We start from the raw sequence: 22,078 nt of genomic DNA, 5'->3' as shown, positions 1-22,078 counted from the left end.
ATTATTTTCCAGTTGCATTTTCCCTTTCATCAACTTCATAACCTCATGCTGTATAATATCAGTGAGAGATTGTCCCTGCAATCCTTTCTTTTCTTCTTCACCAATGCCCTCAAAATTCAAAGGAGAATCCATCATCTGTGCTGCCATTGCCCTACCCCCAGTGTTAGCTTTACCCTGCTGACCTTTCATCTCTTTATACCATTTTGGATAACCTATGATTTTGAAACAAAATTCTCTTGTGTGTCCATTTTGGTTACAAAAATCACAGTGTTTATCAGCATTCCTCTTCCTATTTTCCTGTTTATTCTTATTTCCCCCATTATAGTTACTGCCACTCTTTCCATACTTCTTTGTTGAATTATTCCCTTGATTAATCTGTGCCTTAGCAAACATGGCAGAGACGCTACTTGAGTCTGAAAAATTGATATGAACCTCCCTTTGCTTTTCAACTTTCAAAGCCATAGAATAGGCCTTATTAACAGTAGGTAATGGTTCAAGTACTAAAATTTGGCTCCTTAACTGATCATAGGAATCATTAAGCCCCATCAAGAATTGCATCAAGCGATTCAGAGAATTAATATCATTCATCTTCTTTCCTGATCCACAACTGCAATCAGGAACTGGCAAAATGCAGTTCAACTCATCCCAAAGTTTTTTTAATTTTGTATAATACTTTGAAATTGTCTCATTTCCTTGTGACTTGAAGCAATTTCCTTCTGAATTTGATAGCTTAGAGGTCCATTGCTTTCACCATAATGTTCCTTAAGTTCATTCCATAGTTCTTCAGCAGTAGATGCATAAAGAAAGGCTCATACTATGTCACTTGAAACAAAGTTCAATAACCATGACCTAATCATGCAATCAACCCTTGACCAAAGTTCAAAGCTATTTGAATCTTGTTCTGGCCTAGAAATTTTTCCATTAATAAACCCTAACTTCTGTTTTGCACCTAATGCAATTAAAACTGATCTACTCCATGCTAGATAGTTTTCGTTACCCGTAAGTAGAAAATTCACCAGTTGCATGCCTGGATGATCCAAATTTTGCAGCATCATGGAATTCTTTCCATTGTCCGACTCCATTTCTTTCAAAACGGAACTTTCTTTGGAGTTCGCTGGTGATTCTTCAACTCCAGTATTGCTTGACTCTCTCACCATGTCGAGTAATCAATCCGTAAAGCAAAGCTTCAAGAGCTCAAAGAAGATTCAGAAGAAAATAGCATCTTTCCTGCTCTGATACCATGAACGAACGGAGAAAAGAAAAAGTTTTTGAATAATGCTCTTAACTTTCATTTATTTGCAAGAGACTTTATATACAAAGCTTAGCTGACTGATTACTGACTAACTAACTAATTAAGCAACTAATCCAACTAATTAAAATTGACTGATTAACAACTTAACAAACCAACTAAAATAAGCTAAACGTGTTAAAACTGATAAACTGTTGAATTACATAAATACCCCTTCTAGATTTAATTCCTACAAAGTATGGGTTAAATTACGTTAAACATGATTTTTATTGAATAAAAACGTATTTTTTACACTATTTAATACACATAAAAAGATGGGTTAAGAAACCTTTTATTAATACGTATATAATCATAAAAGAACACAGGTAAATAAGCGTAGATGATGCTATGCAATGGAGTTGTTAGCATTCTGGCTGAGACATAGAATAAATGGGAAAGAATAGCACCTCTCAATCCATCACACTGTGCTCGCCTTCTAATAGCAAGCAAACATAAATCAGGGGTGGCACGTATTATTGTGCAGCCATCAACAAAGCGTATCTTCAGTGATGCACAATATAAGGATGCTGGTTGTGATGTATCAGATGACTTATTTGAAAGTGGCCTTATCTTAGGCATCAAAAAGCCAAAGGTTGTGGGTTCTCTGTGCTCAATATTTTATATTCAATGTTGCGACTTGGAACATGCTTGAGAGCGGCTTTCATGTAATTCTTATGTTGGTTTCGAATTAATGCAGCTGGAGATGGTTCTTCTTGATCGAGCTTATGGATTCTTCTCTCATACTCATAAGGCGCAGCCTGAAAACATGCCTTTGTTAGATAAGGCAAAAAATTTATATAAATATCTATACTTAATTCATTATACAGCCATTATTAGTCAATGATCAATGATAAAAATTTCTTATATATGATGTTCTCTGTTTTGTTTATTTGATGTTACATACGGCCAATTCTTTTGGGACTAATCTCATTAATTAAGTTCTTCTTTTGCCTTAGGCCAAGGGTTCCTCAGGGACTACGAAGAGAGTCTTTAAAGTTTATGGTTGTGTTGTGACTTGTGAAGACATAGTTGAACGATATCACAAGAGCATTTGACAAAGTAACTCTGATTTTTCTATTTTGGATTTTGCATTCTTATCATTTCTTCTTTTAGAAGTTATTTGTATTCAATGGAAAGTATGAATGTTAATGTCTTTGACCTACCTCATATTGGTGCTATTTGAAGGCAAATATATGCTAAAATTAAAAGTTTTTCCTTTTCAGGATGACTATTATGCTCATTGATAAGAGCTTGAAAGTGTATATTTTTTTAGTGATTCAATTGGATTATTTGTGGAAAACTGAGTTTAATTTGTGAAATTTGAGTTAATTATTTCATAGATACCTTTTACGGGATCACGGGTGTATTTTGAGTATTTTCAAGTTAAAACTGATATTTGAAGGAAAAAGAATGATTTCGATGGAATTCGTGATGAGTAGGAAAAAACGGTGCAAGAATTAGAGTTAAAACAAGAAAGTTGTGACGCATTGAAAATACAACGTAAAATCTGGAAATCCTTCAAGATGAGCATGCTTCGATGTTTCGATCATAACTTGAACTGTAGAAATTGGAATTTGATGATTCTTATGGCATTAGAAATCTTATTTAGAGAGCTACAAAGTTAGTCTTGATGACTTTGTTAAATTCTAAATATTACTGACTCGTGGGACAGAAAGAAAGATCACCACAGCGACCATTTCTGATCACCACAGGGATGGATCACGGGCTTGTTTGGGTTATTGTATTCTCTTAGTCCTAATCTGAATGGTTTAAGACATTTAATTCTTTCCTAATTAACCTCAAAACACTAGCACTATAAATAAGGGTTTTTAATTTGTTTTTAGGGGAGATTAGAGAAGGAGAAATGACGGCTACTATTTGGAGATCGGAATACTTACAGTTCTCGTTCGCCAATTAGAGAAGTTTTTCTATTTTTCTTTCTTAAACTCATGTTATTGAATACAATGGTTGTTTTTATTACTGCAATTATGAACTAAATCCCTTTTCTAGGGTTATAGATGTAGCCCAATTTATGAATATGTGTTGACGTTATTGTTGTTGGTTTTTAATTGAGCATTAATTTTAAGTTTTATTATTGTGTGTAATGCTTTCAATTCGTATGGATCCGAGAGTTGAATGATATCATGGGTTGGGTTGAGATCGAGAGATGAAACCTGATTAGTCTAAAGTAATAAAACCATAGATTGAGCAAACGCTAGAGATATGTTACCGCGATTTGTGAGGCTCTGGTAAATTCCATAGAACTTAATGATCTTAGCTTCTAAATTCAACTTAGAGATACTTTGGGTTGTCGCTTAAGGGTTAATTTGCTAATTGTTTGAGAGAAAGTTAGTGGAATATTAGGGAGTTTGACCTTTAGAATAAGCTTAATTAGGTTAGCAATAATTGTCAATGCATAGGATTAAATTGGTGTGAAATCTGTGCCCTAGGTTTAGTCATATTGATCTTTTTACCAAAGTATTAATAAAATTATGCTTTTGTTTAGTTTTTAGTTTGTTTTCTTTTTCATTAAATTCATTCTTAAAATTTTGTTTCATCAAATAGCAATAAAATATTCGGTACTTGGTAGGTAGTTCTCTTGGGATTCGACACTCGTTTACTTGAGCTTTATTACTTGGTCGATTTCGTACACTTGCGAATATCCTGTCAAGTTTTTGGCGCCGTTGCTGGGGAACTATTTTGTTTTACCAATATCAATACGAAATATTTAGTTGCTAATTTGATTTGTTTTATTTTTGCTTAGAAATTAATTTTTATTTTTGTTTTGTTTGTTTCTTTTAGTTAGAACCTGGAGAGCTTATGTTCAAAAGGTGGTGGTGATCTTAATCCTTTAGATTCTGAGATCAAGAGAACGGCTACACAGTTGAGGAAAGAAAAGAGGCAAGCTAACTTTGAAAAATCAATAGCTAACATGGGAATTATAAATCCTAATGTGGAAAATCAAGAGAATGAGAATGAGGATACCATAGGAGGAAATGCAATTGGTGTAGCGGTAGACGGTAGTGGTTCGAAGAGCATTGAAGGACTACTCTAGTCCTACTGTTGATGGGTGCTATTCTAGCATCAGGAGACCACCAGTTCAAGTGAATAATTTTGAGATCAAGCTAGCTATTATTCAAATGATTCAACAGTTGGTCTAATTTGGTGGGTTACCTAATGATGATCCTAACTTGCATATCGCCAATTTTTTGGGGTTATGCGACACATTTAGGCATAATGGAGTATCCGATGACGCAATTAGGCTAAGGCTTTTCCCATTCTCTCTTCGGGATAAAGCTAAGGCTTGGTGGATTTCTCTGCCATCTGGGAGCATCACGACATGGAACGAGTTAGCTCAAGCGTTCTTCACTAAATATTTTCCACTTGCCAAGCTGAGAAGTGAGATTACCAATTTCTACCAACAAGACTTGGAGTCATTGTATGAAGCATGGGAAAGGTAAAAGGATCGCTTACGAAGGTGCCCTTACCATGGTTTACCAATCTGGTCACAAGTGCAAACGTTCTACCAAGGGTTGTTGCCAACTATTCAAGCCATGATAGATGTTGCAAGTGGAGGAGCCTTGAACAATAAAACACCAGAGGAAACATACAATCTAATTGAAGTGATGGCGAACAATAACTATATGAGGACTTCGGAGAGAACTTCAACAAGGAAATTAGCGGGAGTGCACAAAGTTGACGGTTACATCGCATTGGTTGCTCAACCTTCAGCCATTCAAAAGCAATTGGGTATTGTTCTAAAGATAAATGCAATTGATTATTCTCCTCTAACTTTTGAATTTTGTGTAGGTAATCACTCATCAAGAGTTTGTCAAGAAGGGAGTCCATTCACCTCACTTGAACACTTCAATTACATCAACAACTTCCAAAGAAGGCAAAGGAATCTATATTCCAACAATTATACCCCAGCATGACAGAATCATCCTGATTTCTCTTGGAGTAACAACAACGATCCTATGCCACCTCCTGGTTATCAAGCTCAAGAGAAGAAATCAATTTTGGAAGATGTGTTTACCAAGTTCATTGAAGAGACAAGCAAGAGATTTGAGAAGACTGAAATCCTTGTCCAAAATCAATTAGCCTCTATTAAAAACCTTGAGACTCAAATGGGGCAAATCCATAACATATTAGCGGGAAGAGTTCAAATAGTTTTGCCGAGTGATACAGAGAAAAATCCCAAGGAACAAGCTTGAAAAATTTAGAGGATGATAAACGGAAGCAAGAACAAGAGAAAGATCTAAACAAAAAGCAAAAGAACGATTGCTGCGGCGAGGTAATTTATCACTGCGGCGAGCGTGAAAATTTGGAGAAGATTGTTGGCATGAAGGAAGATCACCGCGACAATGATACTGGTGGCTACGGCGATCGTGAAGCAGCTCCTGAATCATCAGAAGTTTTAACCCATCACCGCGACGATGAGTATGGTGGCCACGACGAGCGTGAATTCGAGCAGAAACTTTCTTCGAGCCATGCAAACCTTCCATACCCATACCGTTTGAAGAATCAGAAGCTTGGCAAGCAATTCGGTAAGTTTATTGATATTTTTCAAAGTTGACATATTAATAGCCCTTTTGTTGATATGTTAGAACAGATGCCGAAATATGCGAAGTTTTTGAAGGAGATCCTCACGCACAAGAGAAAATTCGAGGAACATGAGAAGGTCATATTAACGAAGGAATGCAGCACACTGATTTAAAAGAAACTACCATATAAACTACGAGATCCAGGGAGTTTTACTATCCCTTGTATTATTGGTAGTTGTTATTTTGATAAAGTCTTATGTGATTTAGGGGCAAGTATATATTTGATGCCGTTTTCTATTTACAGGAAACTTGGATTAGGGGAAGTGAAGCCAACCATCGTGTCTCTCTAATTGGCAGATCAATCAATAACATATCTTAGGGGGGTGATAGAAGACGTCTTGATTAAGGTAGACAAACTGATTTTCCCAGTAGATTTCATAACGTTAGACATGGAGGAAGATCGGGAAATGCCTTTAATTCTAGGACGACCTTTTCTAGCAATAGGTAAAACATTGATAGATGTTCATCAAGGGAAACTAATCTTAAGGGTAGAAGATGAGCAAGTAGAGTTTAATGTTTTTGATGTTAAGAAGTGTCCATCCGACCTAGACATATGCTTTGAGATAATGTCCTTGATAACATAGTGAATAAAAAATTAGAAGAAAACTACCCTAGTTCACCCCTAGAGAACTATTTAGTCAACTCTAGGACTATGGAGGTTGACTTTGAGATGGTAGACGAACAACGATTAAAGCCCTATTTGAATGGTGAAATTAAGGATATGTGGGTTTGGATTCTCCTAGATGATTCGGATTGAAGAAAACAAAAAGTCTAGCTTACGACTTTAACCAAGCGCTTCAGGGAGGCAACCCAAGCTTTTTATTTTTATTTATTTTTCTTTTTCTTTTATTGATTAGTTTGTTATTTTGCAGGTGTTAATTTTCAAGTATGTTTAATTTGTTTTTTCTATTTAGTGTAAATAATTTTGATGTTGTGTTTGTTTCTCTAAATTCATAAATTTAACACGTGATGTGTGTTTCCGATGAGGTGCACCACAAGTTTCTTTGTTTTGATAGAATTAAAAGGCAACAATGGAATGAAACGAGTTGGTGATCGAATTGTCACGCGTATTCGCACTTCACTATTGCAAAAGGGGGTAGCTTTTCTTTTTCTCTCTTTTTCCTTTTGTTTACATTTGTACATTGGGGACAATGTAGATTTTAGGTTGGGGGTAAGGGAAGTTTTTGCCCAAAGATTTCGAATTCATGGATTTATGATTTTTTTTTTTTTCTGTGTGTGTTCTGTTTTGAATTTTGGTTCTTTTCTTGGATTAATTTATATGTCTATGATAGGAATATGATTGCAATAACATGTAATAAACAGAGAACATTAATTTTTGCCTTTAATTACGGATGATTGTAAATGTTAATAACATTTAGTTTGAGACCCTAGCGGTTTATGAATTGAAAGTCGTTAAGTTTACTCACTTATAGACGTTTTATGTGTGAATTTTTCATGGACATTTTTGTGATCTCAACAAACTCTAGAACTCATCTGACAACCACTTGAGGTGAAATCCTGGAGTTCACATCACTTAGGAAATGATTTAGGCTGTTTTTGGACCAATTGAACCTTTCAAGCCGAGCCTTTGTTATTATCATCGCTAGTTAACCCGTTGAGCTTTTTAAACAAAATTTAGCCTTTTTTTTTCCTTCTTTGAACTTAATTTTTGCTCTACCCTGATTATGAGGCTAAAACACAATCCTTCCCGTTTTATCTTTAAGAGACTTAATTGTAATTCAAGCTTATTATGAGAGTTGGTGAGAAAGTGTAGTTTTGCCACAACCTAGGTTTATGCGAAGAAATTGGTTGGGGGTTGTGGAGTACTTGTAAGATCAGTGGGGCTGTGTGTGTGTTTTCTACTTTCTTCTTATTATTATTGTTAGAAAACAAAAATTTTGAAAAAAAATATGAAAAAAAAAGAGAGAAAGAAAAGAAAAGTGGGCATTGAAAAGCATTGTGGAGATTTGAAATTATGCAATTGGCTATATTTTAGTGTCGAAAAGAAAGAGCTGGATAAAGGTTAGGAAGTTACTGAGTGAAAAAGGGAAGTGTTTTTATATATTAGTAATAAGAATTAATGAAGATTAAGTCTCTTAATTTGATTTTTGTTGAATTCTCTTTCCGTTCTTTCATGAACCCATACCCTGGCCTAACGTTACAACCTTTACAAAGACCTATTGATCCAAGGTAGTGTGAATTTCTAAATTAGTGGAGAATGGTTTGAAAAGTGAGCCTATGGAGTTTGATTCCATGATTCACCTATAAGTCATAACCTGAATACTGAGATCAAAATTTTGTTCATGAATGTTATGCATAAAACCATCTGGGTTTGTAGACTAATGGTTTGTGGTTGTATGGATGTTCTAGGGTTGATAACGAAAATGGAATTGATGTTTACATTGTCTGTGAGTTTAGGTGATTTTTAATTATTCTATTTGTTTTGTGTATATGCTATTTTTGAGACAACTTTATGTTTATTTTTATTTTTGGAGTTTAGTTTAAGTTTAGTGTGGATGTTTGTGGGTATCATCGCTAGAAACCCTTACGAGACTACAACTCGTCCAACTAGGGCCGCCTAGGGGGTTTAAAGGCTTGTTGCATACACTAAATGCAATCGTGTCAATCTACAAAAGTGATTTAGGATAGTTTAGATATATGTTTTAATGTTTTAATTGTTTGTTTTATTTTCAAGCTTAGAGACTTGTTTGATCGCTTAGTTTGCTAGGGACTAGCAAGAAGCTGGTTGGAGGTTGTGATTAGAGCTTGAAAGTATATATTTTGTTAGTGATTCAACTGGATTATTTGTGGAAAAATGTGTTTAATTTATGAAATTTGAGTTAATTATTTCATAAATACCTTTTATGGGATCACGGGTGTATTTTGAGTATTTTTAGGTTAAAACTGATATTTTAAGGAAAAAGAATGATGTCGATGGAATTTGTGACGAGAAGGAACAAACGGTGCAAGAATCGGAGTTGAAACGAGAAAGTTGTGAAGCGTCGAAGATACAACGTAAAATCTAGAAATCCTTTAAGATGAGCATGCTTCGATGTTTTGATCATAACTTGAGCTTTAGAAATCAGAACTCAATGATTCTTTTGGCGTTGGAAAGAATATTCAAAGAGCTACAAAGTTAGTGTTGATGACTTTGTTAAATTCTAAATATTACTGACTCGTGGGACAGAAAGAAAGATCACCACAGCGACCATTTCTGATCACCACAGGGATGGATCACGGGCTTGTTTGGGTTATTGTATTCTCCTAGTCTGAATCTGAATGGTTTAAGGCATTTAATTCTTTCCTAATTAACCTCCAAACCCTAGCACTATAAGTAAGGGTTTTTAATTAGTTTTTAGGGGAGATTATAGAAGGAGAAAAGACGGCTACTATTTTGGAGATCGGAATTCTTACAGTTCTCGTTCGCCAATTAGAGAAGTTTTTCTATTTTTCTTTCTTAAACTCATGTTATTGAATACAATGGTTGTTTTTATTACTGCAATTATGAACTAAATCCCTTTTCTAGGGTTAAAGATGTAGCCCAATTTATGAATATGTGTTGACGTTATTGTTGTTGGTTTTTAATTGAGCATTAATTCTAAGTTTTATTATTGTGTGTAATGCTTTCAATTCGTATGGATCCGAGAGTTGAATGATATCATGGGTTGGGTTGAGATCGAGAGATGAAACCTGATTAGTCTAAAGTAATAAAACCATAGATTGAGCGAACGCTAGAGATATGTTACCACGATTTGTGAGGCTCTGGTAAATTCCATAGAACTTAATGATCTTAGCTTCTAAATTCAACTTAGAGATACTTTGGGTTGTCGCTTAAGGGTTAATTTGCTAATTGTTTGAGAGAAAGTTAGTGAAATATTAGGGAGTTTGACCTTTAGAATAAGCTTAATTAGGTTAGCAATAATTGTCAATGCATAGGATTAAATTGGTGTGAAATCTGTGCCCTAGGTTTAGTCATATTGATCTTTTTACCAAAGTATTAATAAAATTATGCTTTTGTTTAGTTTTTAGTTTGTTTTCTTTTTCATTAAATTCATTCTTAAAATTTTGTTTAATCAAATAGCAATAAAATAGACTAGTTCGGTACTTGGTAGGTAATTCTCTTGGGATTCGACACTCGTTTACTCGAGCTTTATTACTTGCGTGATTTCGTACACTTGCGAATAGCCTGTCACACATCCAAAGAACTACAATCCTATCTTTCATGAAAAACTAGCCCCTTATGCACCTGTTATCCGTATGTGTTAATCTAAACCTTGATGCATCTTCGTTTAGTGATGAATTAATATGTTGATGCATGATTTTGACACCAACGACCTCGCACATGCAAAATGCTAAGAGGGTCTTAGAAATTACACGTGATTAATTTGAGTTAAGATAAGATTACAATAAAGTGCAAAGATTGAATAATAAATAAGACAGTGAAAATTTTATAGTGGTTCGGATGCTTAAAGCAATTCCTACATCTGATGTTTTCTTTTATATAAGTGTTTTTGGTTATTAACCAAGTTACAAGAAGTCAGGAACAGCGAACAAAGGTACAAGAATTTGGTATTCAGAGAGAATATTAAGCCAATCTCTTTCTCATAGGTTGTCTTTGCTATTGATTTTTATGAAAATCAGAGATCCCGATTTTATGAGAGGGAGTCCTCTATTTATAGCTGTTGAGTTCAAGGTAATGATTACAAGTCTGCAAGTGGGTAGATGCCGTGCAATTCCTTCCTTGCGTCCCATTGGTTGATAATTTAGGAAATATCCTTAAATTATATGGGGCTTGTACAGATGTGTGGACCTCATTCATTCATAGACAAAACCTAAACTTGTTTGGTTGGTGACAACTGTATTCTCTCTGTCTTGGGGCGACGTGACAGATCCTGGATGGTGCAAAACCTTCCTGAACTTTGATTGGTGCTCGCTGATGTAGGCTTATGTCAACCTTGATTTTTTAGGCATAACATGATATGTCACAAATTAAATTTTATCTACCGCAGTTAATTGCATTTATTGGGAAAAACAATTTCTCGGTTGTTGAGCACCCAACAGCTTCAAGATCTAGCAAAGAAAGGATGTCCACTTGTTGGAATCTTTGACTTAACTTGTGACATGAGAGGTTCAATAGAAATCATTAATCAATGCACCATAATTGATTCACCCTTCTTCAGGTATTTTACTGGTATAGATTCATGTCATTTTTCAAGCATATTTTTTCTAGGTAAAATGGAGAGGTTAACATTTAAAATACATTACATGGAGGGAGATGGAGTGATATGTTCGGTTGTCGACAATCTTCCAACAGAATTTGTAAAAGAGGTATCATTCTACTTCATGCACTACTTTATCATAAGATTGAGAAACATTTTGTTAAGGTTCATGATGAACATGTAACATATGCCATTTCATTAATGTGAAAAGGCTTCCCAACATTTTGGAGGCCTACTGTCCCAGTTTATTGGTGATTTGGCTTCTACAACTGACATCACATAGTTACTTGCAATGCAAATCTGAGAAAAGCTTGTATAGCTTACGGAGGAATGCCAACTCCCTTATATGAATATATCTCAAGTATGCGAAACTTTAGGACCAAATAAAGAAGAAAATAGAATGTACAGTTCTGCCATGTTATTGGCAGCTCCGGAAACTTCAGGTGATTTAGTAGATGTAATCTTTTAATGGACTCTAATCCAACAAATTTACTGATTGGACTGTCAATCCTAAGCTCTGATTAATCTTCTTTTACCTTACAAATGCACGGAAAGTTTTTTTTTTTTTTTTTTTTTAGGGCTATGAAGCTCTATTTGTTGGTAACTTCAAGATGTCGACTCAATTGTTTTATCATATCTTTTCTCGAAATTGCCACTCACTTGAAGATATTTTCTACTCATGTGGGACAACTAACATTCACACCTAAATTTTTTCTTTCTCAATGAATCGCTTTGCATGTCAATTTCATCTCTAGAAAACATTTTTCTATTTTTAAAGCAATGAAAAAACCTTTAAAGGAAAAATGACAATTGCTTTTCCTGTCAATTTTATTGAAACCACAGCCAAACACACGAAATAAAATAAAAAAAATAAAAGTAAAAAATGACACTTGATACCCTAGTTCGTTCATGTTGGATTATTCATTTTGTAGATTGTTATAGGATATGATGTACAGTTAGTGTAGATATAGATGTACTGTTGTTAGTGTAATGCAAGAGGAGTAGTAGTAGTTAGTTTGGAGTTAGTTAATGAACTATAGTAACTAATTAACTACAATTAACAGATGTAATAAAAGACTTTGTACTACATATACAGTTAGTGAAGTGAATAATAAGCTTTACTCTTCGTAAATGTTCTCCCCGTTTCTCGAATGTTCTTCCCTGATAAATCAATATGGTATCAGAGCAACTATCAAGCTGCGAGATCGTTGTTTTTTGCCCATAATTTAGCTAGCGCTGAAATAAGAGATCGTATAGTTGAATATCGATCATTTGATTTGATTTGACAATTGTTCAAAGATTAGGTAAGTTCTCTGTAAATCGATTGAGGAATTCGACGATGGGTCAAGATTAGGCCAGCTCTCTATAAATCGATTGAAGAAGTGATTTAAAGCAAGCGAAATGGAAACAGATTCAAGCTCGCCTCTCTACATCCATCCTTCGGATACTCCTAGTTCCGTTTTGATCTCCGAGCAACTCACTGGAATGGAGAAATATGGAATCTGGAGTAGAGCTATGACCGTGTCCTTAAGAGCGAAGAACAAGCTAGGGTTTGTGGATGGTTCTTGTCAGAAATCACGTTTTAATCAATCATTACATGCACAATGTGAGCGATGTAACTCCATGGTGTTAGCATGGATCTTTAACACAGTCTCTAAGGATATATTCAATAGTATCATATATTCAAATTAGTGCACATCAAGTGTGGTAGGATCTGCAAGAACAATATAACAAGGCTAATGGCACGGGAGTGTTTGGGATACACAGAGAAATTGTGAATTTGGTGCAAGGAACCAACTCAGTTGCAGTGTATTACAATAAACTCAAAACCCCATGGGATGAATTGAGTTCGTTGGTTAGTCTCCCAACACCAAACAGTGCATCCGCCAAAGCTTACTTAGCTCATTTGAATAAGTAGAAGCTACTGCAGTTTTTGATTGGGCTTAATGATTCATACGCTTTAGTAGGAAGTCAAATTTTGCTAATGGCTCCTCTACCCTTGGTGAAACAGGCATACTTGATAGTTAGCCAAGATGAGAGTCAAAAGGTTCTCATTGATTTCAATCATAGCACAGAAGTGACTACAACTTTATATTCTTAGGGGAGTTAGAAGAGTCAAAACCAGAACACAAGATATAAGGGGAAAAAAACCTTATATTGAGTGTGATTATTGTCATGCTCTAGGACATAAGAGGGAAAATTGCTATAAGTTGCATGGATATCCAGCGAATTACCAATTCACCTAGGGAAAAAAGACTAAGGCTAATCAAGCTCAATTTGTGCAGGAATCAGTTCCATAGACACAAGTCGTGAATCTAGAGTCTAGAGCTAATCTTGGAAATATGTTGACACCGGAACAATATGTACAATTGTTGCAATTGCTGGGCAAAGAGAACATCTCAATGTCATCTACCAATTTAGCAAGTAACACTATTTCTCTATACTCCGGTTCTAATAATACGGATTGGATACTAGATTCAGGGTCCACGGATCATATGACCCATAATTTCCAGAGTTTTGAATCTACTGTTGCTATCAAACCATATAGTAAACTATGAAGGTCTTCCCAATGGTACAAAGACTCCCATTAAACATGTAGGTTCTCTGAGATTGTAGGAAAACTTGTGTCTTGATAAGGTTTTGTTCTTGCCAGATTTTAAATACAATCTACTGTCAGTGTCAAAATTGACTTCTTCATGTCGATGTTCTATTACATTGTATCCTGATTTCTATGTTATTCAGGATCTATGGAGTGGCAAACTGAAGGGGATTGGTAAGCAATGCCAAGGGTTATACCATTTTGTTCCTAGTTCACAAATAAAACTGTTTAGTTATGTTTTAGGAAAAGGGGAAGTTGTGTGTAAGCAATCTTCTAGTTTAGGACCTGAAACAAATGTTAGTAAATAATCGAATGTACCTATTGCTTCTTTAATAAAGTCCACTGCATTACATGTTAAGGATACTGTTATTTAGCATAAAAGATTAGGACATGTGCCATTTTCAGTACTTAAAAGGATAAATAATACTTTACCTGAACAACATGATTTCCATTGTGATGTTTATCCATTGGCTAAACAGACTAGGTTGCCTTTTGCATTAAGTGAGACAAATTCCTTACATGTTTTCAAATTGTTGCATTTAGATGTTTGGGGGCCCTATAAGATACCTACGCAAGGAAATGCTAGATTTTTCCTTACTATAGTAGATGATTTCTCTAGGATTACTTGGCTATTCTGATGCAATTCAAGTCAGACGTTTTCCAAACATTGAAAAACTTTATTCATATGATTAGAAATCAATTTAACCAAACACCTAAATGTATAAGGAGTGACAATGGGTTGGAGATCTTTAATCATCAATGTCATGAGCTGCTTACTAGTTTAGGTATCATTCACCAAAGCACATGTGTATATACTCCACAACAGAATGGAGTGGTAGAGAGAAAGCATAGGCACATACTAAACATAGCTAGAGCATTTAAATTCCAGTTTGGCATCCCAAATTACTTATGAGGTTATGCTGTCAAGGCTGCAGTATACATCATTAATAGGTTACCTACAAGAGTCTTAAATGGTCTTTCACCATATGAAAAATTCTACGGGATTAAACCTGGATTAAACCATTTAAGGGTTTTTGGCTGCCTGGCATATGCTACTAATTTAGTTCTTCATGATAAGTTCACTCTGAGATCCACACCTTGTATTTTCCTTGGTTATTTTCCTACAAAAAATGTTACATCTTATATGATTTGCACACTAAATCCATCTGCATTAATAGAGATGTAGTCTTTCATGAACAAATTTTCCCTTTCACATGGCATCCTTCTAACAAGCCCATTTTCTTAGATTCTTTTATGGCATAAGATTCTAATATTTCTGATACAGTTTTAACTTCCTGTCCTGAAAATACAAGTCTTCTGCAAGACACAAAACCAACAGATTCTTTGCCCCCAACTCATACTAATGCTTTACCTTCACAAACTGATTATGTCCTTAGTTCATTTGTTCAACCTAGAAGATCTAGTAGGACAACTAGACCACTTATTTAGACAACAGATTTTGCCTGTCCAACTTTGCCTTAGTCCAATTTGACTACTGCCATTCCTTACCCCATACACAGCTATATATCCTATAAACACTTGTCCCTCACTTATCAAAAATGCCTATATGGTATTTTAGTTCTTACAGAGCCTACTTCCTTCACCCAAGCATCCAAAGATTCCCATTGGATTGCTGCAATGCAACAGGAAATTCAAGCCTTGGAAAGAAATGGGACTTGGTCCTTAGTTCCTTTGCCTTCCGGCAAAGTACCAATCGGTTGTGAATGGGTATATAAATTGAAATATAAGGTAGATGACACCCTAGAAAGGTACAAGGCAAGGTTAGTTACCAAGGGATTTACACAACAAGCTGGGATTGCCAATGAGGAGACTTTTTCTCTCGTGGTAAAAATAGTTACTGTTAGGCTTGTTTTGGTCATTACTTCTATGAAAAATTGGCCGCTTTATCACATGGATGTTGATAATGTATTTCTTCAAGGATATTTACAAGAGTAAATATACATGCATTTACCTCAAGGGTTTCCTAAACAACATGATACCCCTTTGGTTTGTAAGCTACACAAGTCTTTGTATGGCTTGAAGCAAGTCTCTAGAGCTTGGAATACCAAGCTTACTACTGCCCTAATGCAAGAAGGATTCCAACAATCACCATCAGATCATTCCTTCTTCTTTCAAAAGGTTAATGGTCATATTGTCATTTTACTCATTTATGTTGATGACTTAGTTCTTATTGGTAGTGATTCCTCCCTTATTCAAGCCACTAAAGATCTACTGCATTCCCATTTTAAGTTGAAGGATTTGGGAGCACTTAGATACTTTTTAGGATTTGAGGTTGCAAGATCTTCTAAGGGAATTAGTCTTTGCCAAAGGAAATATGCTTTAGAGTTAATTGCTGAGTCAAGGTTGGCTACTGCCAAACCTTCTTTGGTTCCCCTTGATCCAAATATGAAATTTACTACTGCAGAATATGATGAGCATTTTCCTGGTCAACCTGATTCTATCTTGTCATATCCATCCAAATATCAAAAATTGGAAAGTTGCTTTACTTATATTTGACCAAACCTGACCTTAGTTTTTCTGTGAATCTTCTTAGTCAATTTATGCATCAGCCTAAGGAATCTCACCTTCAAGTTGCTTTAAAGGTTGTGAGGTATGTTAAAACCTCTCCTGCCTATGCATGGTTCACTTCGGTTACAGGCCTTTTGTGATTTGGATTCGTGTCTTATGACATGCAGGTCTATTACTGGCTTCTGTATTTTTTTGGGAGGTTTTTTGTTGTCATGGAAATAAAAAAGGCAGGCTATTGTTTCTCGATTCTCTTCAAAAGCAGAATATCGAGCTATGACCACTACCATTTGTGAAATTGTTTGGTTGCTTGAAGGACTTATCTCTTCCCGTTTAGCTATCAATTTCACTTTGCTGTGATAATCAGTCAACAATTCATATTGCTTCCAATCAAATGTTTCGTGAGCGTACGAAACATATTGATATTGACTGCCACATTGTGCGTACCAAGATCAAAGAAGGGTTGATTGTTCCTACTCATGACCGACCAACAGATCTATTTACTAAAACTCTTTCTGGTCCTGTGCATCACCATTTACTATCCAAGTTGGGAGTGATTGACATTCATCACCCACCAACTTGAGAGAGAGAGAGAGAGAGAGAGAAGGGGGGGGGGGTTGGATTATTCAATTTTGTAGATTGTTATATGGTTATATGATGTACTGTTGTTAGTGTAATGCAAGAGAAGTGGTAGTAGTTAGTGTTTGTGAGTTAGTTAATTGAACTATAGTTAACTAATTAACTATAGTTAACAAATGTAATAAAAGACTTTGTACTGCTCACAATACAATTAGTGAAGCTGAATAATAAGCTTTACTCTTTGTAAATGTTCTCCCCTGTTTCTTGAATGTTCTTCCCTGATTGAAATCAAATAGTTCCAATTAAGGAACTACATCCAATATTCAAATAGAGATTTTATTGAGTTTTAGAACTCTACAGCAATTACAAATCAATATTGATGGCAACTCACTCTCTCTATTTTCTTGTAACCCTAAGTTTCTGACTAATATTACATTATATAATAGAAAAAACCCTACCCTATTTGGGTTTATCCGAATCTAACCCGACTCAGGCCCAAATATTAATAAATCAATAACAAATCCATGCAAAGTATTAATCATATCTAACAAATTTCATCTCCAGAAAACTTGTTTCATATTTTAAACCAACGAAAAAATCCTTTGAGGAAAAAGTGAAACTTGAGGGGATTTTACCCAACAAAAATATTCAAATTTATAGACAAGTAAACAAATTTCAATTATCCTCTGAAGGCCAAACCATTATTTATTACAAACGAGAGATAGGCTGCTAATTAAGCTATAATATGACTTCAGAGACCAAGAGTGTAAGGGAAACCAGTAGAACTTAACCAACTTCCCCCAGAAATAAAATTCTCAGCTGTAAACATTTCGACCTCACTTGCATCAGTAATCACCCTGTATCCTTTCCACGTCACTCTATTTGATGTATCAGCACCAGGGCCTGTGTTTGCATACTCTGCATAGAACAATGTATCAAGTGCAAAATCGCCATCCCACTCAAACCAGCCAGCTGGATTTATCACATTACTGATGTCAGTCTGCATTACAACTGTTCTCGAATACTCCTTCCATGGTCTGCCTAAATATGTTGGAAATTCGTCAATTACAGGTAGTAAATCTGAAGTTGCACCAATTCTGCATTTTTGAATCACTATGCCTGTGTTTTGATTAGGGTCATCGCGCCCTTGTGCTGTGACCATGTTCTTTTGTTTATTACCGGGGCGGCGAGCATGAATGTCAGTGTTTTGAATAACAACTGCTGAATTTCCAAATATGAAGTCCACTGAGCCTGCTATATAGCAATTCACAAAAAATTGGCGAAGTGAGTGCACATAGAGGGTGTCCTGGTAGGCTATAAAGCCACACCTGTAAAATGCCGAAAAATCTGCGCCTACACGCAATGCCACTGCTTGATGCTTTGATGGTCCGGCAGCATTTTGAATGGTTATGTCCCTCGCCAAGAACCCGGTCCCAACTACAGCTGCAACATATGAGAGTCTCGTTATTAGGAACCCAAATCAAACTTGCTAAAAGTTTCAATATGCATTGTGATTTCTTAAAGTTTATAGAGTCGAAATAGACTGAAGCCATTTCCCAATCTTGGTAAATACAAAAACATTTTAAGTCCATGTGCAGGAGTGCTGTAGTGATAAGATAAAAAAACATTGGAATAATCTCTGAACCCAGATGGTATCTTGAGAATTGAACTTTAATGCAGTGACCTCATCCAAATGCCTCCCAAAACAATAGAAGAATAGTCGGTGTCTCATCTACTGAATGTGGCCCACATTTACAGCTGGCTCTTCTAGGCTCACTCATAAATAAATTACACAAATGGGGACCTATGTTTTCATTTTTGCCAAGTGTTTCTATCAATCAAACAGGTTGCGTGTGAAAACTGAAAAAGTGAAAAGCATATGCGTTTGAAACAAGGTCCACAGGGATAAATTTAATTGCTGAAGGCCCCAAAAGTATAGCAATACTCACCGACACGTGTCTTGGGCTCTTTAAGTTGGGTTTGGGAGAGAGAAGTGCACTATAATAGTATAATTGAAGAATCCATACTTCCCAAGACACGACAAATTAATCGTATCAATTAACGTATCTTCTTAGTCCTATTAAAAACTGACCTTTTACATATTTAAACGTGAGGAATATCAAGGTCACGTTCTCCGTTACATACCAAACTATACTTAAACAGGAAATCAATTTAAAATAAGGTAATCCGTTTGTTTAACTTTTTTTAAATAGTATTTTAATCTGAGTAGTATAGAATAAGATTATGAGAATGTGTTTGATATATTTTTAAAAAATATTTAGAGTATTTTTTAACCTCTTATATTTGTTAATTTAGCTAAATATCTTCTATAATAAAAATTTATAAATTAATAAAAACACTTCTACTTATCCAATTGATTGTCGACAGTCGATCACCACCGTCGAGTGGTGATCGATTGTCATCGCAATGGCAAAGATCTGGCCGTTATCAATAGCCAGATCTTTGGCCATAGATCAGGTCGTTTTTGACCAGATCCACAGTAGATCTGGTTAGAAACGGCCAGATTGACACACAATAGCCAGATCCATCTGATCGTGCGCCATTACAGTAACTTTCAGCCACCATCTAACAGTGATGGTCGATTGTCAGTAATTAGTTATATGAGTATGAGTGTTTTTGTTAATTTATAAACTTTTATTGAGAAAAATAATTATTAAATGTTATGAGTAGGATAGAATAAGATTGAGTTTTGAATTGAATGGTTAATATTAAAACAAATATGCGTTTGAAAAGTGTAGCAAACATGGGTAAAAGTTGAAATAATATCATCTAAGTAGTTAATAATTAATTTACTCACCGACAGTGGCTGAGTTGAATGTGGTGCTCCCATCAACCACATTATTACTAGCAGTAATAATAGTGTTGGTCCTCCCATCTCCTACAAACATCAAATTAGTTTTGCTCTTTGGTACATCCACAACTTCTCTGTAAACCCCCTCTTTAATCTTTATAATGTATCTAGTGCTACTGCTCGCTGGTGCAGCAGCCACAGCCTCCGACACCGTCAGGTAGTTGCCGGTCCCATCGGCAGCCACCGTAACGTCAGGAGTCACTGTTGTGGACTGCAGCAGCCTCCTGTCTCCAGCTGATAACCATTCAGGCCACCCCTTTTCATTTTCTATCTCCCCAAGATGCCTTCTTGAGGTCTGAACCTCGTTGGCCATATCAGTGTCAGTCAAGTTCTTGATCATGGCCAATGCATTGCTACACATCTTAAATACGTGTATTTGACCCTTAATCAATGTTTTACGAACCTTCAAACATATTAAAAAGAGTTCTGTTAGTATTACAAAGATGTTATATTAGAAAAATTAAAAAGTAAAACTAGTTAAAATAACCTTTTTATCAGCCTTATCATGAGAGAAGCCATCAAGGCAAGTTTCTTGGTTGGTCATTGAGGCACTCAACAGGATTTTGAGTTCATCGGCTTGCTGGGATATAGACTTGTTAACGGCCGGATACTCCTGGAGTTCTTGTTTAATTTTGTGGAGCTCGTCAAGAGTTTCATCCACCATTTCAAGACAATCATGCAGAGCAGCCTTATCACGTTTTGTGCGGCCGCCCGAACGAGTGCTAGTGAGCTTCTTGATACTGAAGTAATTTTTCTGGACTGCAGTTATAGTGACGTTAAGTGACATAGCTATCACATCTTTTGGAGAGGTGATCTTTGATGCGGCGTCTGGAACTTTAGAGAGCGCTGAGAAGCATAGTTGCGGGTAAAATGTGAGGCTGCAGGAGGACCTGACGACGGGGTGAGCAGCTATTTTGTCATCGATGTTGTTGGTAGATTTGTTCCTGGAGATAACGGCGGCAACAATGGTAACTATGGCTGTGACTATTAAGAGTGAAGCAAAGAGAGCAAAGTAGATTTTTTTCCTGATCTTGGATGTGGCAACCTGTGTGCCGGAAGGTGACATTTTTACTAGATAAGGCTTGTAATGAGCATTGTAGAAAGGCAGGACGAGTGATTTATAGAGAGCCGAGAGTAGTGAGAAGATAGATTGATGTCATTGTTGTTTTCAGTTGGCCTACAGGACATTTAATTGTAGTAGCTCATCGTAGATTTCAGAAGGCAACCGATGTAGAAATGAAAATTACCATTGTTTATTATTAGAGAAAAACGCGGAGAAAATATGTAGAGAAGTGAAAATAAGTACAAAATGATGTATACAGATAATTCTTTAAGCCGACACGTGAATTTGCCGCGTGTTTATATTTCGTTTTTTATAAACACTCCACTCTTACACCTAGTTAGTTAATACGGGTACGACAAAAAAACGGTACGAGAATTATATGGGTATAATACAATAAATGGTGAAAAATACGTTTATAAAAATTTGGTCATAAAATTCAGATACGGAAAAAATACGGTACGGGTATATACAGGTTTAATACGGTGCATTGTCAATAATACGTTTTGAAAAATACGGCAATATCAATCTTAGTTTTAACACTTTTATGGACTACCTGGTTAAAATCAACATAACATTTCAAATACAAAAGTATTCAATTTGACTGTATTTACAAGAACATAAAAGAGAAGTAGAGAACATCATCAAATACCTGATCAAATGCAAAATATTTAATTAACCAATAACACAAATACACAATAAAGAATTTTTAATTAAAAATTCCTATAAAATATAAATTAACCAAAGTTTTTAAATTAAGTCATGAAGGGTCAATATAATTTATTTTCATTTATCAAGTTTTTGAATTCTACCAAACACATGCATGAAGTGAGGGTTTAATTCAAAGGAATAAAAAATTCCTATTTTTCTGTATTGAAATTTGACTATTTACAACCTGATACTCTGATAGAAAATGATACGACACCGTATCTAATAATCAATATTCAATTATTTCATTTTTTTACTCTCTTTCTCCTTTTCCTAATTTAGTTAAAGATTAGTTTCTCTTTCTCTTTCACTCTCCCCCACACTGTTTCTCTTTCGATATATTAAAAAACTTTTTTTTCTCTCTAAACAAACACTCACACTTTGCACACTCTCTGAAACTCTCATTCTCCAAAACGAAACACGCTTTTCATACTTCTCTTCCTCTCCATGAAGAACTCACGCTGAACCAAAACGATACAAGTGTAAAGTGTGTACCTTTGAAGTCCTGAACTTGAAGTTGAAGCCTGGAAGAAGAGAATAAGAGATGAAGAAAGCTGAAAACATGAAGAACAGAGGAAGAAAAGCTGAAGAAGAACTGAACTGAGGAAGAAGAACTCCTGCTG

At 35.5% G+C, this 22,078-nt stretch overlaps 1 protein-coding gene and 1 non-coding gene across 2 annotated transcripts; both read right to left on the bottom strand.

Annotated features, from left to right (window-relative positions):
• Positions 1 to 4,677: 4,677 nt before the first annotated feature.
• On the bottom strand, positions 4,678 to 4,784 carry LOC116131470. The gene has a single exon (XR_004128254.1). It is a non-coding gene; the product is annotated as a small nucleolar RNA R71 (small nucleolar RNA).
• Positions 4,785 to 17,429: 12,645 nt separating this feature from the next.
• LOC116131345 (pectinesterase-like) lies at positions 17,430 to 20,895 on the bottom strand. Its single transcript, XM_031417005.1, has 3 exons — positions 20,175 to 20,895; positions 19,634 to 20,090; positions 17,430 to 18,258 (listed from the first exon to the last, which is right to left on the bottom strand). Exons 1-3 carry the CDS (start codon positions 20,751 to 20,753, stop codon positions 17,567 to 17,569), a joined length of 1,728 nt encoding a protein of 575 aa, XP_031272865.1. The 5' UTR covers positions 20,754 to 20,895; the 3' UTR covers positions 17,430 to 17,566.
• Positions 20,896 to 22,078: the final 1,183 nt, after the last annotated feature.

Source organism: Pistacia vera, unplaced genomic scaffold (assembly GCF_008641045.1).
Source record: "Pistacia vera cultivar Batoury unplaced genomic scaffold, PisVer_v2 Contig233, whole genome shotgun sequence".
NCBI lineage: Eukaryota > Viridiplantae > Streptophyta > Magnoliopsida > Sapindales > Anacardiaceae > Pistacia > Pistacia vera.
Note: the sequence above shows the minus strand (reverse complement) of the source record. Positions and strands in the feature narration are given on the sequence as shown.